Here is a 17,628-nt window from a genome sequence, read left to right on the forward strand (position 1 = left end):
ATCGGTTTTAATCCCTGGCGCATCGTAAATCAGCATCCTAGAAGAACCATAACAAACAAAAAATTTACTGCTTAGCAGCACCAGCTGTGTCTGAGTTTTTTAAAGTTGTAAAATCTACCAACCTGCCTCAGTAACGAGCGTTTGTCAGCTGATGACGGCTAGCCCATGAGTCAAAGATCTTGAAGATATATAGGAAATAATTCACAAGTAATGCTTCTGTGTTTTAAAATATGGGTAGCCGTTTAATCTCTCACTGCTCTGGGACCATAAAGACGACTGCCTGTGTTTTTCCTCCTGATGATCTCCCGAGGGTTCTGCCAGAGCCCGATCCCGGGCCTGCGTGGCGGATCTGCGGGTGTGCTAACCCTCCGTGTCCCCCTGCCAGAGCCCGCGGAGAGCACAACTGCCCTGCCAGCACCCGAGGACCGCTCCTCCTGCGACAACGCCCCCTTCGGCTGCTGCCCGGACAGCAGGACCGCGGCCAGCGACTCCGAGGGCACCAACTGTCCACGTAAGTGTGTGGGATCTGCCCCTCCCCCCCAGTGCTGCCCAGCCCAGCTCGCTGCCGTGTCATGTCGTTAGGAAGGGATCGGGCCAGCGCTCGGTTCTTATGGATCTCTCCTGCTCGGCACCTCCGCTCGGTCTTGCGATGTTGCTGTGCAGTGTTCTCCCGCTGCCGGCTCTGACCTCCTCTCTGAACTGGGCACTGTTACAGGGCTGCCTGTCCCAAGCGGATCGATGCCGCTGCTGCACGGGGATTCTGGATCCCGAGCTGCAGTCTGACACATTCCCGAGCCGTGAGCAAGGCGGGCTTCAGACAGTAACTGTCCCCATGCCCAGTTCTCGACATCGGAGCATGAGAGAACTGTCAGAGGCATAGAGGAGCGATGGAGTTTCCATCTAATGGCCTTCGTCTGCCCTGACAGAGGCCCAGCACGTTTTGGGTTTTTTCTCTCATTTTGGGAAGTGTCCCGTCGGTGTCTCTTTGTTGACGGTGACAGACTGACCTGACAGCAGCAGCTCCGTGTCCTCTGCGCTCGTTGAAGAAGGGAGCTGGAATGTGTGGATCAGGCGGAACAGGCTGCGCTCCTTGCACTTTGCCAGACGCCCTACGCCTCTCGCAGCTGATCTCCGCCTGGCTTCAGTCTCGCCACCGGCTTGTTCATATCTCTCTCCCTTTTCCCTCTGCGCTTTTTTCTTCAAAAAACTGCATTCAGTTGGATGCTGGATGTGCAAAAAAAAAACACAAAACATCTTGTCGTGCAATTTAAAGAGCTGCTGTCAGTCAACCAGCCTGCAGTTTGGGAAACAATTACCCATATCTTCAGAGATAATCACGCTGACGCTTCCAGACAAAGACGAGACTTTGGTTGTGATTGATTCAGGCAATTTGCTCCTCTGATTGCGGGCCACATGAAACTAGTCATTGGGCTCTGCTGCGCCTTCGTCCTCGCAGGCTCCCATCAGGCCCTAACGAGCTGTGAATAAATGAGGGTGACAGGCTGCAGTTTGGGGCTGAGCTCTGGGGTGCGGTAGCAGTGTCACGGGTGATGTGAATTAATGAGAACCCCCCCCCCCCAAAGGTGGGGAACATTTTAAAAATCAGGTCCCGTTGTCCGTCTTTCTCCTCTCCGATTCTGTAATTTTTTGCATGCTCAACTTACAGTCTTGTGTGTGTGTGTGTGCCAGTGTTGTCTCTAATGTGTTTTTCTCTGCTTAGTTCCCTCTGCTCCTTCCAACTTATCGGAAAACCGGGACACTCGTCAGGGTAACTCCAAGCCCTCATGTCATGACAACAGACGTCACTCACCTCCACCCTCACGTGACGTAGCTTCACCCCACATGAGCGAGAAAGCACTAACGCCACCTCTGGTCCATCTCACTAACCTCTAGACTGGCACTACCAACCAACCGGGCTTAGCTTCTGTCAGCCCGCGGCGTGGCCCCGCGTCCCGGTCGCCCGCCGTGACTCTGTCCCGCCTCTCTGGTCTCCTCACAGCCACCATGAAGTTCAGCGGGTTCCTGCACCTGGAAGAGGTCGAAGGTCAGGAGGTGTTCTACACGCCAGAGATGGACGACCCCAAGTCGGAGCTCTTCGGAGAGACGGCGAGGAGCATCGAGTCCGCGGTGAGCCGCCACCAAGACCCCTCTCCCTGCCGCGTCTGGGGACGCCCCCGCGCTTGTGAAACGCAGCTGCGAGCTGAAAGACATTACAGGGCAAAGGGACCAGTCCCGCCCTGAGTCCCTGTGCCCGCTGCACCCACCTCTCGGCAGCAGGGCTGATAATAATGATTAATAATCAGAATTGCTTACACTTATATAGCGCTTTTCTGGACACTCCACTCAAAGCACTTGACAGGTAATGGGGATCCCCTCCACCAGCACCAGTGTGCAGCCCCACCTGGGTGATGTAACGGCGGACATAGTGCACCAGTACACTCCCAACACAGCAGCTCCCAGTGGGGAGGAGAGCAGAGTGATGAAGCCAGTTCAGAGATGGAGGTTATTAGGAGGCCATGATTGATAAGGGCCAGGGGGAAATTTGGCCAGTCTAATTGGGATGGGATGGAGGGCTGGCGGGGCTGCGTGTCCGCGTGTCCGTGTGACTCCTGTGGACAGCACTGCGTTCACACAGCCAGACGCCCTAGCTGATGGGAAAGGCAGTAAAAAAGACGTTGAGACGTTTGTTCCTTGTAAAACCTCATGTTAAAGTGGAATTGTAACACAAAAACTGGCAGCTTTCTGTTGTAGTTGTACTTGCCTACATTTGCCTTTTGTCATAAGGCACTTATTTGTCAGGAAATGCGGCGTAAAACACTATGACTCGGTGGAGAAATATCGATTAGTTGAAAAATCACAATACCGGCCTGCACAAAGAGCTGTGCAGATGTAAAGGTTTATTGTTCTGCAGTGTTTTTTCTGTGTGGATACTAGACTTACCTTTACATTGAGCGTGCAGCGGCAGCCTCTCTCAATGGGCTGACCTGTTGTTTATGAGGCTGTTTCTCCCCCCAGTACATGTTTGAATTAAAGGAGTATAAAACGGGAAGCTTTTGCAAAAAATTAGACTTTCAAATCACAGCATGTGCGGGTGTCTGTGCCTCCAGTGCTGTGTGAATGAAGGCAAGCTCAGCCTTAGACTTCACTAATCCTGCCACAGAGCCCTCTGCGCCGAGAGATAGCTGGCTTAAACCAGCCCCACTCCTCTCCGGCTTGTCTGCCTTCACTTCTGTGTGCCCGCTAGACTGAAAGGAAACATCACCATCATCCAGGCTGGTCTGAGCCCCTTTTCACTCTCTCTCTCTCCTACGTGACCTAACCTTACAGAGGGCAGTTCGAGTGGGGTTGTCTCTACTGGTGTGACAAGCACCCTCACCACTTCACCTGCTCCCCCAGCAGGGGGCCCTGTGGAGCACGGCCTGGGCCTACAGGAAGGGCTAGGGCTATAAGCCCCAGGTATACCGGGCCTGTTTCTGTGGAAAGAGGCCTGGAGAACAGAGGGCCAAGCGTGGCAGTGAGGGGGGATTGGATGCAGACACCCCCCCACACAGGGAATTCAGCACAGACAGAGTCACAGGCCCTGAGTCTTTACCCCTGCGAGGTGCACACACTCCCCCTGCTGGTCACGACGACGAGCTGCGGGCTGTCCATCGGCCAGTCAGCCGCGCGACTTGAGACAGAATCAGCCAGGGGAGGACACTCCTGCCACATCCAGGAAAACATTCCCTGATGGAGAGGAGGGTTTTCTGGGAAAGGGAAAAGTGAATGCACACATATTTGAAATGGCTCAGGCTTGTGTTGCAAGTGGGAAAAGCACCCATATCACCTTAAAGTGTGAAATGCACATTCTTTTCACATTTACCAAGTCCTACAGAAGTACATTGATCCATTCAGTCCTTGCGGGGCTCATGGATTAATCTTACTCCGTCTTTTATGGCAGCAGTATAAGGTCAGTGATGGGAATTTAACAACAGCATCCCGGCTGACCCTCTTTTCCCAACTCTTCCTCTCCAGCTGAACGAGCTGTTCCGGAAGTCGGACGTGCAGAAGGACTTCAAGAGTGTCCGGGTGAGAAGCCTGGCTCCCAGCAGCTCCATCCTGGCCTTCGTGGAGGCCCACTTCGATCCCGGTGAGCTGTCGCCCGTCGTCTGGGGCGCTCCTGGTGCCTGGGCCTGCGGTTTTGATCCGGCGTGCCAGTCCCTCTTTCACAGTGGCAGGCTGCTGGCGCGGGCCCCTGAGCCAGCTCTCAGAGGGAGAATGGAGCCGTTGCAACATACACAAAAAGAGTTAAAAAGAGCCGAGCTGGGCTCTTTCATTCGATGGCTCTCTGGCTCTTGTTGCGTCCACACTGGGAGCTGCAGTCGTTCTAGTTTGTGAGTTTTATTACGCCTCCGTGGAAAAAAGAGAAGGAATTGTTTTTTCTAACACTTTCGTGCGTGCAGCCCTCCGACATTCATCTCCAACTGCGCCATAAAGATTTTCAGAGCGATTCTAAAAAACGCATAAAATTCGTTACAGCATTTGCCTTAATAGGTGCCGTTTAATGTTTTGCAAAAGCCCATTGTAAAAGCAGTCCTTGATGTCTCATAATCTTCCCATCTGCGGCGGTATAAAAGAGCTGAGCTTCCTTGGGTCATATGGAGCGCTGTGTCTCTGAATTTGATTGGGGAGAAAGTAACTCTCTTTCATGAGCAGGGAGCTCATTTTAAAGAGCGTCCTTCGGAGTCCCATCTGTCCTTCCTGCCTGCAGACCTGTGAGGAGCCCGCAGAGGAGTCACCACTCAAGGATGTCCCAGTCCCAGACAGCAGAAGGGTGCAAGTCTCAAGCGCTTGGTTTACAGTGACGTGTCATCTGTTTGCCTGTTTTCCCAGACACCCAGTACACTGTGGAAGACATTGAGAACGCCCTTCTCACACAGCTGAAGGCCTCCAAGACTAAAGCTATATCGGTGAAGAAGCCGGAGAAGGACAACATCAGGTTCAGTAATTTCGGTAAAGCTCTGTCTCTTCTGTCTTTACGTTTGTCTTCGTTGCACAGTTAGAGCTCCTGGCTAGTTGCATGCATCCTGCCTGAGACAGCCAGGAAGAAGACTGCAGTTCTCCAGTAGTAGGCATTCTGTGCTATCTGCAGAGTATTAACGGTGTTAAGTTCAAGTTCAAGTTTATTGTCATTACACTCATATACATGGTATATGGTGTTACGAAATGCTATTTAGCTAGCTCTCGGACATAAGTAGTACAAAGAGAAGAAAAAAACAACAACAATACAATTGTGTAGCAAAAGAAAGACAGAGACAACAGGCAGTGTGCAAAAAACAACAACAGGCAATGTGCAAAACAACAAAAAGGTAACAGGTTATGTGCAAAAATATGCATCAACAGAATAAAATAAAGGGATAGAAATTATGGGGAGTGAGCTTTTGACATGTATGGTAGAGGTAGGTTAATGAGAGGCAGTCATTAACGTGGGCTGTAGGGGCGTGGCAGTGCAACAGCACTGTACCCGTATGACGGAAGCATAGAGGGTTAATAAACATCCCAGCACGTTGCTCAGCTCAGTGGCTGCATGGACACTCCTGGCTGCTTGGGCGGTCTCTGTGACGCAGGTGATGCCCCCTGCTGTACATCTGATGCTTTGCCCTCCAGGTTTGGTGTCCCTGCCTTTCTTCACCACAACCGCCACCACCACGGCAACTGTCACCATGCCGACCACCACCACCCCCCTGCCGACTGCCACCGCGACGACGAGGAGGCCGAGCACCACGTCCCGGGCCACTACCCGACGGCCCTACAGCAACAGGCGGACCACCACGGCCGCGCCGGCCACTGCCCGCCGCCCCCCCACCACGACTACGCCCCCGGTCCCCTCCTCCACCTCCCCGCCGCTCACTACCCCCCCTGTGAGAGCCAGGCTGGTGCCCCAGCCTAAGAAGCCCCCCAGGCCGTGTGAGTCCCACCCCTGTCGCCACGGCGGCACCTGCGAGGAAGACGGGAGGGACTTCACCTGCATCTGCCCCGCCGGCCGCGGAGGAGCCGTGTGCGAGAAAGGTGGGCGTCGCCGGGGGGGGGAGCTCGAGGAACCCCGAGCAAAAACAGCCAGTTAGTCCCGCATTTCACCCGGGGAGCCGCCCGAGACCGAACCGGGACTTAACACAGCCGGACGCTCTCCACAGGCGTGGCCTGCGCTGAAAACGATGGTTCGGTATTTGCTTCCTTGTTCCGAAATAAGCTCAATTGAAGAGATCTGTCTTTATCTGGAACACAGCCCCGGGTGCCTCATTCCGCTGCAGAAGGTTTCACACTATACAATCACCACACAGCGAACAGCTCTGCGGTTCAGTGGCTCGGGCTTTTTCCTGTTGGTCGGATTGGCTAATTGGCTTTTAATTGGACTGTGCGGGTCAGGAGGTGGGGATCTCTGACACATCTCCAGCCTTGGGAAAAGCCGGAGAACGCAGAAGATAAAGATAAGAGAAATAACACATCCAGTTCTGTGTGGTGCTGTGAGGTTGTTTTGCCCATTAGTGAGCGAAGCGGCTCGTGTCGCCTCCCCCATCTACAGCAGAGTGGTAATTGCTGCCTGTTGGTGGAAGTGACTTGTGTGTAGCACCATTGACTCAAGGCCTCCTAAGTGCTGGCTCAATGAGACATGTTTTCCTCTAGCTGAGCACTTACCTAATGCAGAAAACTCTTCATTAATCAGGCTTATTATAGAAAATGGGGAGCATTAATCATACAGCTTTCTCTGCAGCGGGACTTCACGGCGAAGCCATGCGAAACAGCAGCGGAGACGAAGGCTCCAGTAGTCTTCCTCGGTTTCTCGTGAATGCACGCGATACAGGGGGGGTGATCAGATCCCCGGGCGTGCGAGCGCGTGCGAGCGCGTGCGAGCGCGTGCGAGCGCGTGCGGCGGTGAGGACTGCAAGCAGCCAGTCACGATCCGCAGTCACGAGGCAGGAGAGCTCGGGTTGCACGCTGCCGGTAGCTCGTGGGCCGTGGGGCTCGCCGCGCGCGCAGGGCTCCTCCGCTCCTGGCCTGGCCGCGCTCGGGGAAAGTCACGCAAACTCTCTCTTTCTCGCCCTTCAAGTCATCAGATACTACATCCCCTCCTTCGGGGGCAAGTCCTACCTGGCGTTCACCACCATGAAGGCCTACCACACCATGCGCATCGCCATGGAGTTCCGGGCCTCCGAGCTCAACGGGCTGCTTCTCTTCAACGGGCAGAACGGCAGGAAGGACTTCGTCTCCCTCGCCCTCGCGTCCGGCTTCGTGGAGCTCAGGTCAGTGCGCGAGGGAGACTTTGTCCACCCGCGGCTCCCCGTGAGCTGGGGCCGGGCCGGCGCAGGGCGGGCTCTCAGAGGCAGAGTGCACAGTGAATATCTCACCCGGCCGTGCACCAGGGGAGGAGCTGCTGAGCAAAGACGCCGTCATACTAATATTAAATAATGCTAAATAATGACACAAGAGGCAGAGGCGTTACCACTTCTAGAAGCATATAAAGATCTTCTGTTCCATTTCTTAAAAGAGTTGTGGGAGAGTGGAAGCCTGGTTTCTTTCAGGAAGCAGCTGGATGAGATCCTGGCTACCGGACCGGCCAGATGGTCCCCTGTCGCTCCAGACCTTACTCGTGTTCCGCAGACGAGCGGGTCGTCGGGCCACTCACCCGGCTCTTCCGCTATTTCGCCGCCGGCTCGTTGAAATGGTTTTGTCTCGGATGCCGCCACAGGTTCAACACCGGCTCCGGCACTGGCGTGCTCACCAGCAGGGTGCGGGTCGAGCTGGGCAAGTGGCACCAGGTGGTCGTGACGCGGAACCGGCGCAGCGCCATGCTCAGCGTGGACAGCGAGGCGCACGTCACCGGGGAGAGCCCGCCGGGCACCGACGGCCTGAACCTGGACACCGACCTCTTCATCGGGGGCGTCCCGGAGGAGCTCCTGGCGGAGTAAGAGCCGAGCCGCGCCCTGCGCGTCGGGCTGGCGTGGGCGGGGGCGGGCGGGGGCTGGCGAGGGGGCAGCAGGGCAGCAGAGTACTGCCCAGACACGCCAGGTTCAGTGATGGAAATCTGTCCCTGGGAAAAGGAAGAGCTCCCACTGCAAACCGACAGCTCCTTCAGAGCTCTTCAGGAGCCTCGCGGTGTGTCCAGTCTGCACTGTGCTGAATAACCAGCCGCTGGCCTTGGGAAACTGGGAAGACACGGAGCCCAGAGGGCCGCAGGGCCAGGGAAAGTCAGGTGTGGCTCGAGCCTGCAGACAGCACACTAGTTTGGTAATTCAGGACGTTCCCTTCACGGCCTCCCTGTAATCAGGGAAATGGTGATTTAAAGCGCCTAATCGATTAGAAATGGGTGGCATGGTGTTGCAGGGGTTAGCATTGCTGCCTCGCAGCACTGGGGCCCTGGGTTCAATCAAGGGCCTAGTGCAGTATCTGTGTGGAGTTTGCATGTTCTTCCTGGGCTCACGTGGGTTTGCTCCAGCTGCCCAGATTCCTCCTGCAGGCCTGGTTGGTAGGTTAATTGGTTCCTGGGCCCTGGTGTGTGTGTGTCTGTGTCTGTGTGCCCTGCGATGGACTGGTGTCCCGTCCAGGGTGTACCCTGCCTTGCGCCTGTTGCTTGCTGGGATAGCTCTGGATCCCCCGCAACCCTGGACTGGATAAAGCAGTTAGAAAATGGGTGGATGGATTAATTAGTGAGACTGTAGGGGTTTAATAGGCTCCAGATTCCCGATGCTCCTGCTTCTTCCTGGTGCTCTCTGGGACACAGGCTCAGGAAGGAATGCAGCTGTCCAGTTGTCATCTCTGTGCGAGTTTAGCACCCCTGCAAGAGAGGCGGGGGCTGTTTGGTTTAATAAAGCCCCTTGCCCCGGCTCTCGCGGCTGACCCCCCTGTTCCCCCCGCAGCGTGAGGGAGAGGACGTCCGCCTCCGCCGGCCTGGTGGGCTGCGTCCGCGCGCTGGACGTCAACAACATGCTGTACAACCTGCAGGAGAACGGGGGCGAGGTCCTGTACGGCAGCGGCGTGGGCGAGTGCGGCAACAACCCCTGCCTGCCCAACCCCTGCAGGAACGGGGCGTCCTGCCTGGCCAAGGAGGCCGAGATGTTCCACTGCAAGTGCGTCCACGGCTTCTCAGGTAGGCCAGGGCCAGGGGTCTGACACACGCTCGTGCTCGGGAAGGGGAATGGGAGCTCCCAGCGCCGGCTGCAAGGCTGGTGCTCCGGTTCTGTCTTCAGCCAGGACTGAAGCCACAAGCAGTGGGAGCTGGAGGCCAGCCGGGGTCGTGCCAGGCCTCTGCTGGATTCTGTCTAGTTTGTCCCGGGATCGTTCTGGGTTTTCTGCCGGTGTTGTGCCAGTGTTGCACCAGTTTGTCCCAGCAGCCATATCGCCTTCCAACTCACAGCTGGCAGCCCACTGAGGCTCAGCAGGCGTGAGCCTGGTCAGTACCTGGATGGGAGACTCCTGGGAAAAACTAAGGTTGCTGCTGGAGGAGGTGTTAGTGGGGCCAGTAGGGGGCGCTCACCCTATGGTCTGTGTGGGTCCTAATGCCCCAGTATAGCGACGGGGGCGCTATACTGTAAAACAGTCCTTCAGATGAGACATAAAACCGAGGTCCCAGGGCGTTTCTCGAGAAGAGTAGGGGTGTAACCCCGGCGTCCTGGCCAAATTTCCCATTGGCCCTCACCAGTCATGGCCTCCTAATAATCCCCATCTCTGAACTGGCTTCATCACTCTGCTCTCCTCCCCACTGAGAGCTGCTGTGTGGGGAGCGGACTGGTGCATCATGCAGGTGGGGCTGCACACTGGTGGGTACCTGTAAAGTGCTTTGAGTGGAGTGTCCAGAAAAGTGCTATAGAAGTGTGAGGAATGATTATTATTGTGCGGGGGTTTTGCCGAGTTTGTGCCGGCTCTGGGATGCTGGATCCTGAGGCGGAGCTGGGCTCCTGCTGGGTGGGGGGGCGTGAGGGGGCAGCGGGCTCCCGGAGCGCGCGGAGGAGACAGACTCTCTGCGTCTGCCATGGCTTTCGTGGGCTAAGCGTCTGAAGGTGAGGCTCGTCACGCACGCTGCTCTTGACTCCTGCGGTCTGGGCCCAGATTGATGTAACCGAGCTCCTTCCAGTTTCCAGACATCAGAATTTGCAAAGCTTTCTTCTGAAGGGTGACTCACACCAAGTTAACGTTAGTCATACTCCGCCTGTCGCCAATTTAGCGAAAGCCTCCAGAAGCTTCTGTGATAAATCTCGCTACGCAGAGTGTTTCAGAGACATCGTGCGCCTCTGCGATATGTCTCTGCTCATCAAGCTCGGCGGCGCAGGGATAATTATGAGCTTCACACTAGTAACGCAGGCGTGTGCGACTGGCCCTGCAGCCGGAGCTGAGCCCTGCGCTCGTGCGTTCCTGATTTCCCCCGGGACGTGAAAGGGCGAGGCTGGCCGTCCTAGGAGGCACAAGCGTGGCACCCGCAGTGCACACCTGCCAGGCTGACGGGCACCCTCCTTGCACACTCCTGGCACTTGAGTCAGCTGCTTCGTTATTGAAGCGGTTCCTCTGCGCGAGAAATAAAAAAATAATAAGGAAAGAAACTGGTTGTCTCACTCAGACAGCGATAGTTTTCTACAGATGACATGATCAGCGGAGGGTGACGCCGATGCCAGGCTGTGCAGAGCAGAGGAAGACGGACACGCTAAAGGCTCCGAGATGCGGGAGTTATTTTTACTCCAGCGGAAGGTTCTTCAGAGAACAGTGGGATTTTATTAGGACATTTGTTCGAGCTCCTGGCTTCCTGGGGCTGCCTGTGGATGCTGATGTATTCCGGTTGCAACTGGAATCAATGTCCTTGGGATATTTCCAGGCGGAAAGCCAGTCTCACAAGCGTGACGCGGCCCTCATATCATAATCTTCCATTTTAATAACTCTCCGATAAATCCCATTTAAGAAAGATCTGCTTTAAAGTGCAAATCCTGGCCTTGCTTAAAAAAGCTTTTAGCCTCTAAGTGTCTTCAAAGGGTTAGAGAAGAACGTATCTTTCTGAATTAGGATTTGTTGAATGTGATTTTCTAGCCATGAGAGTTCTGTATTAGATTTCTTTCTCTTTTTTTTCTGTCGTCAAATTCAGGTCCCACCTGTGCAGACGCTCACAACCCCTGTGAGCCGAACCACTGCCACCCCTCCGCCCAGTGCCAGGTGTTGCCCGAGGGCGGGTACAAGTGCGTCTGTCCAATGGGACGCGAGGGAACTCACTGCGAGAGAGGTAAAGGGTCGGCCACACCCGGCACATCGGAAACCAGTCTGCTTGACATTGAGCATGCTGTGGAAGGCTCTACAGTACCCTCAGTGTATAGACATGAGTTTCATTTTAACATAAGATTGTAGAACAGAGGATAGGTTACAGTATGAGACCACTGGGCCCATCTTGCTCATTTGGAAGTTAGGAGTTAAATGAGCCAAGGATCTCTGCCCAACTGTTTCTTGAAAGAATCCAAGGTGTTGGCTTCAACAACATGGCTGGGCAGCTTGTTCCCCACCCCCACCACCCTCTGTGCCTGGAGGAGTGTAAAGAGTCTCGGCTCTGAGCGCAGCTCCCTGTAGTCTGCACTCCTGCCCCGTGGTCTGTGTTTCACTCTTGATCCTGAAGACGCCTGCTGGATTGACTGCCGAGGCCCTGGAGGATTTCGAATACTTGTGTCGGGTCCCCACTTGTCTTCTCCGTTCGAGACACAGGAAGAGGACGGGGCTGTTCTTCCTGCGCAGTGAAGAGCGCGCCGAGATCTTTTCACTAACCGGTGTCCTGAATTCTGATTGAGAGATCAAACACTCACAAGCCCCTCCCGGGGGTCTGGCAGTGGCCCAGGGCCGCTGGGCATGTGTGCTGTTTTTATCTGTTTTTAATTTGGCTTTTCAGCAGCTTGGCTGTTCCAGCCCGCCTACAGGTGTTGTGTTCAGAAGCGTCTGCGCGGCCTTGCTGCAGAATCGGGCCTCGGCCTGTTTGTTTGAAGTCTTCATTAGCGGTTCGGGGTTTTAGACATAAACTCGGCAAAAACAGCTAGAGAAAAAAAACCTACGCGCAATTTTCTTTCGAAAACCGAAAAGCCGTACTGAAAAAATAATTAAATTGAAAAAACACTGGGCTCCAAAAGAAGGCTTGGAAGCTGCGCGTGGAGACCAGCCCCCGGATTAATAACAAAGCCTTTGAAAAAACGAGAATTGAAGGAAGGAAGAGAAAAGGGCTTAAGAAATAATTGCGCCTCAAATAAAGGAAAAAGACGGCCCTGGAAAACACACAAGAAAGAGGAATTGATGGACTGGGCGAGGGGATCGTTCAGCCGCACAGTGTGAGCAGACCAGCTCCCAGGAGGTTCCTTCAGTGTCTTTGTATTGGAGCATACCTGTCACTTGTGCATGTGACAGTGAACTGAACCGAGCTGACGAGAGTGATCTGATATTCTCCTGACTCCGGGGCGAGAGAGTGACCCTCGGGCTGAGCTGTCGCCCCATTGCTCAAATAAAGCACCTCTCAGGCGTCCCCTAAACAGGAATGACGGCAGGAGCCACACCTGCCAAGCGAAACCTGAGGAACAGTTTCTTTTGCGTGAGGACCCGGTGCAGCTACTCCACACTCATATCCTGTAGTAGGAGGACTTCTGTTTTACATATAAAGACTGTTAGTGTTGATATGTTTTCATAATGTCTCTTGTGCATTGTTTTCATGGTGTTGGAGGACGTGGAGGAGGTTATTTTCAGTCTTACTTTGGTTATGCACTGCCAGGAACACGTGCTAGAAAACACATTTTAAGTGGCTCAAGGTTCCAGCCCCTTGAAGATTTATACTCCAGTTCTGTGTCTGTGGCAGACAATATATAACCTACAGCAACACCTTTCTAAATTCTCACTCTGTGAAAGTGACACCACACCCTTCAGCGCCGTAAAGTTAGAATCCACATTTTAAAACTGCCTGTTAGACCATGAACAAAAATACAGTTCTTAATCTGGAGGGGTTTAAAGCTGAAAATTTAAGAGCTTTATTCATTCTAGCGAATAATGATCTAAATGAACCGTAACAGCTGAAAAAGGACAAAATGCCGAGCAGTTTGGGAAGGTTTATAATTTACTGTTTTTAATTATCCCTTGAGTTACTTGTCTTGGCTTTCACCCAACTCATGGATCGGCATGCAGTGGCCCTGTCGTCCAGCTGGAGTGGGATCAATCCCTGTCCAGTGGGACCAATCTCTGTCCAGTTACAGTGGGATCAATCTGCCCAGTCTCAGTGTTGCAGTTCTCCTGCACATTTTGTCCTTGGTGCTGTTCTAGTTTTTCCCTCTATCATCAGCAGGTTTTGCAGAGCGTGATCAGGGCTTTTAATCTCCAAAATTAACAAGTAGTACAACAGCAGTAACAACGAATCAGGACCACTGCACTCAGCCCTGAACCCCTCTTAAGAACGTACGCTATGAGCGCTTGTTGAGAGACAACTCAGAACAATTTTGATGGAGACAAAATCTGAAAGGAAGCAAATAATGCTGACCCCCAGTTATTTCCGATTGTGCTTGAAGAGCAACAGCACAAGGCTGAAAGTCAAGTTCAAGCCAATGCTGGAGTTATCAAGAGGGATAACGATACAGTCGAGGGTTTGCCAAGACATATTGTGGAGGCCGAGAGGCTGGGATCTTTCATGACTGGGACTTGACACAGCAGTAGAGTCACCTGGAGTCCAGGAAGTCAGTGAGCCTGTCGGCGGCTGGGATTCTCTGACCTCGCTCTCGGACGCTGTGTCACCCCTACGGGTGTGCGGGCCTCCGTGAGCCCTGTTGCGTGGCGCTCCTCGTGTGGGTCTGAGGGCCGTCGTCTGGGAAGGCACTAACGGGCGGCCCTCCCTGTTTGTTTCCTTCGTGTCTGACAGAATCGAGAAGTGGCGCCAGAGAGACCTTCATGCCTTTCTTCAACGGGGACTCGTACCTGGAGCTGAAGGGACTGCAGAGCTACGGACACGACCTGCAGTGAGTCCCTCTCCGTCTCCCGTCCCCGAGCTGCAGCCCGTGTCTCTGTGCGGCGGCTCTCCGCTCACTTTGAGGATAAATGAGCGGTCAGGGTTCAGACACTTCAGACACGGTTCTGTTGGGTTTTGTTTGTGTTTTAGCTGAACAGAGGCGGGGAAACGAACGGCAGGTGGTACATTAGTGTTGCTCATTGGAAGGGGGCAATGGAAGTTTATGGCTCTGTTTAATTTTAATGGCGCCAGCTTAATTTTAATTTTATGGAGCAATTTGATGGAAATATATGGGCACTTTGGAGTGAAAATAGCAGGCCTCATCTGTTACTCTCCCAGATTCAATATGCTTGTGCGAAATGATCTCCATCTGGGCTGCGAGCCTGACTCTGCGTAGGAGTAGGTGCGGGCCCCGCGGGTTTTGGGGAGCACGTGCATCGGGGCGTCTGTAAGGCTCCCCTGTGCTGTGTCCCTGCAGGCAGAAAGTCAGCCTGACGCTGGTGTTCCTGGCCAAGGACCCCAATGGCATGATCTTCTACAACGGGCAGAAAACAGACGGCAAAGGGGACTTCATCTCCCTGGCTCTGAGCGACGGGTTCCTGGAGTTCCGATACGACCTGGGCAAGGGCCCGGCTGTGATCAGGTGAGCTCGGGGGCTGGAAGAGGACACACAGGGCTGCTCATCACTGCCTTTTAACTGACCTGTGTCCCGATGCAGCGAAGAGGTGTGGCAATCCGCCCACAGTTCAGACACTCTTTACGAATCAGTAGGATTTGCAGTGTTGCAGTGCTGTTTCCGACAGCCTAATAGTAGATGGGTATTTGGTGCTGGAATAATTTGTGAGTAAATGTCTTGCACGAGACCTGCTGAAAATAACCCAACGTGAAAGGACACAAGTGGCCAGTTCGGTTATCGGAAGATTGAATCGCGAGACGGACAGGTTAGAGAGAAGAAGAGATGGGTATCGCCCATCAGCCATGTCCCCGTTAAAATAAAGGAGAAACAGCGGATCTGTCGAGACACACAGTCTAGAGGAACCAACCTTGGTTCATAAATTAAAACCCCAAAAATCTCATCTTTGTCTCCCCTCACATTAAGTTTCAAAGGGCCAAGGTGTGATCAAAAGTAAGAAACAGAAGGTCCTGCCCTGTGGTCAGGTGGTCCTAACTAACTCACCCACGTGGCCTCAAACCAAGCACATTCGAACTAAACCCGTCAGGACAGTCTTAGCCCGGATCACAGCTCCAGTATTGAGCTGCTTCTGTATCTCCTGAAAGCTCCCCACAGCAGAATCACACAGTCAGGGATAACTTCATGAGAATATCTGAGGACCAGCAGCAGGTAAAGAGTGTATTAGTGTTCTATAATAACCTGCCATTACTGTAAAAGGATATTTTACAATAACAGTGGTGAACAAGTTGAGAAGTAATACTGTGCTAAAACACAGCTCTGTACTTCAATAGGTGGTTATTGAGCAGTTCTTTCCTCCCAAATACTGTAGCAGTCGCAGGTACTTTGTTCTCTGTACGAAAGCCTTTCTTTTCTAAGTGCTTTTTGTAGTTACTGCCGTTCTTTTTTTCCTTAAAAGACGAAGTCTCCTCCTCACCTTTAGAAATCGGGCCCAGTATCACTGACAATTCCATCGGGCTCACCTGGCGTACCGTCAAAAACCTGAGAGGGTCCGTTAACTCCCTGCGATGGAACTGTTGTGCACATCTGTAGCCCTTAGCGTCAGCGCCTGGAGAACTGGCAGAGCATGAGTACAGTACACGCTCTCGCGCTGGGGCAGGCTCCGGTCCGCTCCCTCTGGGCCTCGCTCACGGCCTGCTGTTTCCTGTCCCCAGGAGCAAGGAGAGGATCGAGATGGACGTCTGGAACACGGTCAGCCTGGAGCGCGCCAGTCGCAAGGGCGAGATCAACGTCAACGACAAGGACCGCGTGAGGGGGGAGTCGCCGGTGAGGGGTGACGCCGCCACCGAGCCCGGCCTGTGGCCCCGCTGTGCTCCAGGGGAACGGGGGCTCCCAGTCTGCAGGGTGCACCTGGAGTCACTGTGGGCGCCGATCCCGATCGCTCCTCTTCCTCTCTCTCCGGGCGCACACCGGGCTTCCCGTGGGCTGTGGAGGGGGACGGGATTCCTCTGCACAGCCCTGCCCGGGGTCGAAACTGGCTTCCTGGAGGGCCCGGGGCCCCTGCTGTTCCCTCCAGCTCCGGGTGTCGATTGAACACTTAGCACCGTTATTTTCGAAATCAGACACAGCTGGGATTTTTCTTGAGGTCTCTTACAGCTGATAAAGCCACTGGCTGCGTTCAAGGTGCGGTTACCTATAAATCCCATCAGAGCCTGGTGAGCAGTCTTATACAGATATCAATTGGAACAAAAACCCAGGCGATTTCAGACCCTCCAGGAATTTCCAAACCCCCTAGTGTAAAGCTGGGCTCCTCAGTCCTGGTCATGGGGACCCCCACACTGGGACCTTCAATCAGCTTAATAATTGGAGTAAATAATACATTTAAACTGTATTTTTCCAGCTCTTAAACACGTTAGAGTTCGCCTTTTTACCACTGTATTGCATTTCACAAATAACATGAAATTACAACTTGTCAGCAGAAAAACAACTGTTCCAATCGCGTCACCTCTTAGTAAAATGAAGGACCTGATTAAGTAAAGAGACTGGCTGGAGTGAGGGCCAGCAGGTGTGGGTCTCCAGGCCCAGGGTTTCAGAACCCTGGTCTCAAAGCGCACATGTGATAAACCGGTCAAGGAGGAAGGTGGGTGTTTTGCACAAACCAGCCTGCTTTCCCAAGGAACAAAACATCTCCTGGCAAAGTTTCAGCAGTTGAGTGGTTTTGCACAGTAGTTTTGTTTCTGCTTAAAAAGGCAATTACTGACTACAGAAAAAGCCCCCTGAGTGATTCATTCTGAGTAACTCTGCCAGCACAGAGGTAAGGCTGGTGTGAGCAAATTGCAATCAGCTGATTGGGAGCATGAGAACCTTTGGCAGCGCGATGTGAAGTGATTGAAATGAGGCCTCAGCTCAGCTTTGCTCTTCTGAAGTGGCGTTCCCGGTATCGGGGAATCAGCTGGGCACTCGCTGAACGGCCCTTCTCTGCTCAATAGAGCAGAGGCAGGGCCCCGTTTCCCGTTCAGGGTGTGTGTGTGTGTGTCCTGCAATACTCTGGTGTCCCATCCAAGGGGTGTGTGTCCTACAGTACACTCATGTCCTGTCCAGGGCGTGAGTGTGTCTTAAAATGCAGGGTGAAAGCTTTGCTACAAGGATGGGCTCCAAGGTTATAAAGCCTTCACCAGACTTTCTGGCAATGCCCAGTCATATACAGTAGTTGACTTTGGGGTGTAAAGTGGTGTGACCTTTTTTCCTTTTCTGGGTTTTGTGTATTTGTATCGTTGGTGATTAATAAATGTGTTTGAACAGATTTTTGCAAGTAATCCGATGTTGTTAACACGGATTTCACTCTGGCATCGGTGCCAGATTAGCTGGATTTGCAGCATTCACACCAGAAGGCTGCTGATCTCTAAACGTGACAAGAGGTTGCGCCTTGCGCCCTGGGTCCGGCCTGTGTTTGGAGCTGGACACACTGGTGCCCAGGGCCTCTGCAGTGCGCCACTGTGCGTTTGCTCAGCTCAGTTACGTATCC

At 53.6% G+C, this 17,628-nt stretch overlaps 1 protein-coding gene across 12 annotated transcripts in view; it reads left to right on the forward strand.

Annotated features, from left to right (window-relative positions):
• The window catches only part of agrn (agrin), a 166,342-nt gene that overhangs the window by 136,067 nt on the left and 12,647 nt on the right, over positions 1–17,628 (forward strand). For all 12 annotated transcript variants that reach the window (XM_088616711.1, XM_088616699.1, XM_088616700.1 and 9 more), the window contains 12 exons: positions 386–511; positions 2,000–2,127; positions 4,015–4,129; positions 4,873–4,992; positions 5,647–6,048; positions 7,088–7,280; positions 7,727–7,942; positions 8,895–9,124; positions 11,105–11,239; positions 13,886–13,982; positions 14,451–14,615; positions 15,818–15,929. In XM_088616711.1, coding sequence (XP_088472837.1) covers positions 386–511; positions 2,000–2,127; positions 4,015–4,129; positions 4,873–4,992; positions 5,647–6,048; positions 7,088–7,280; positions 7,727–7,942; positions 8,895–9,124; positions 11,105–11,239; positions 13,886–13,982; positions 14,451–14,615; positions 15,818–15,929 — 2,039 coding nt within the window. The remainder of the gene's footprint in view (positions 1–385; positions 512–1,999; positions 2,128–4,014; positions 4,130–4,872; positions 4,993–5,646; positions 6,049–7,087; positions 7,281–7,726; positions 7,943–8,894; positions 9,125–11,104; positions 11,240–13,885; positions 13,983–14,450; positions 14,616–15,817; positions 15,930–17,628) is intronic.

This window comes from Lepisosteus platostomus, chromosome 23, assembly GCF_059453375.1.
Source record: "Lepisosteus platostomus isolate fLepPlt1 chromosome 23, fLepPlt1.hap1, whole genome shotgun sequence".
Classification (NCBI taxonomy): domain Eukaryota; kingdom Metazoa; phylum Chordata; class Actinopteri; order Semionotiformes; family Lepisosteidae; genus Lepisosteus; species Lepisosteus platostomus.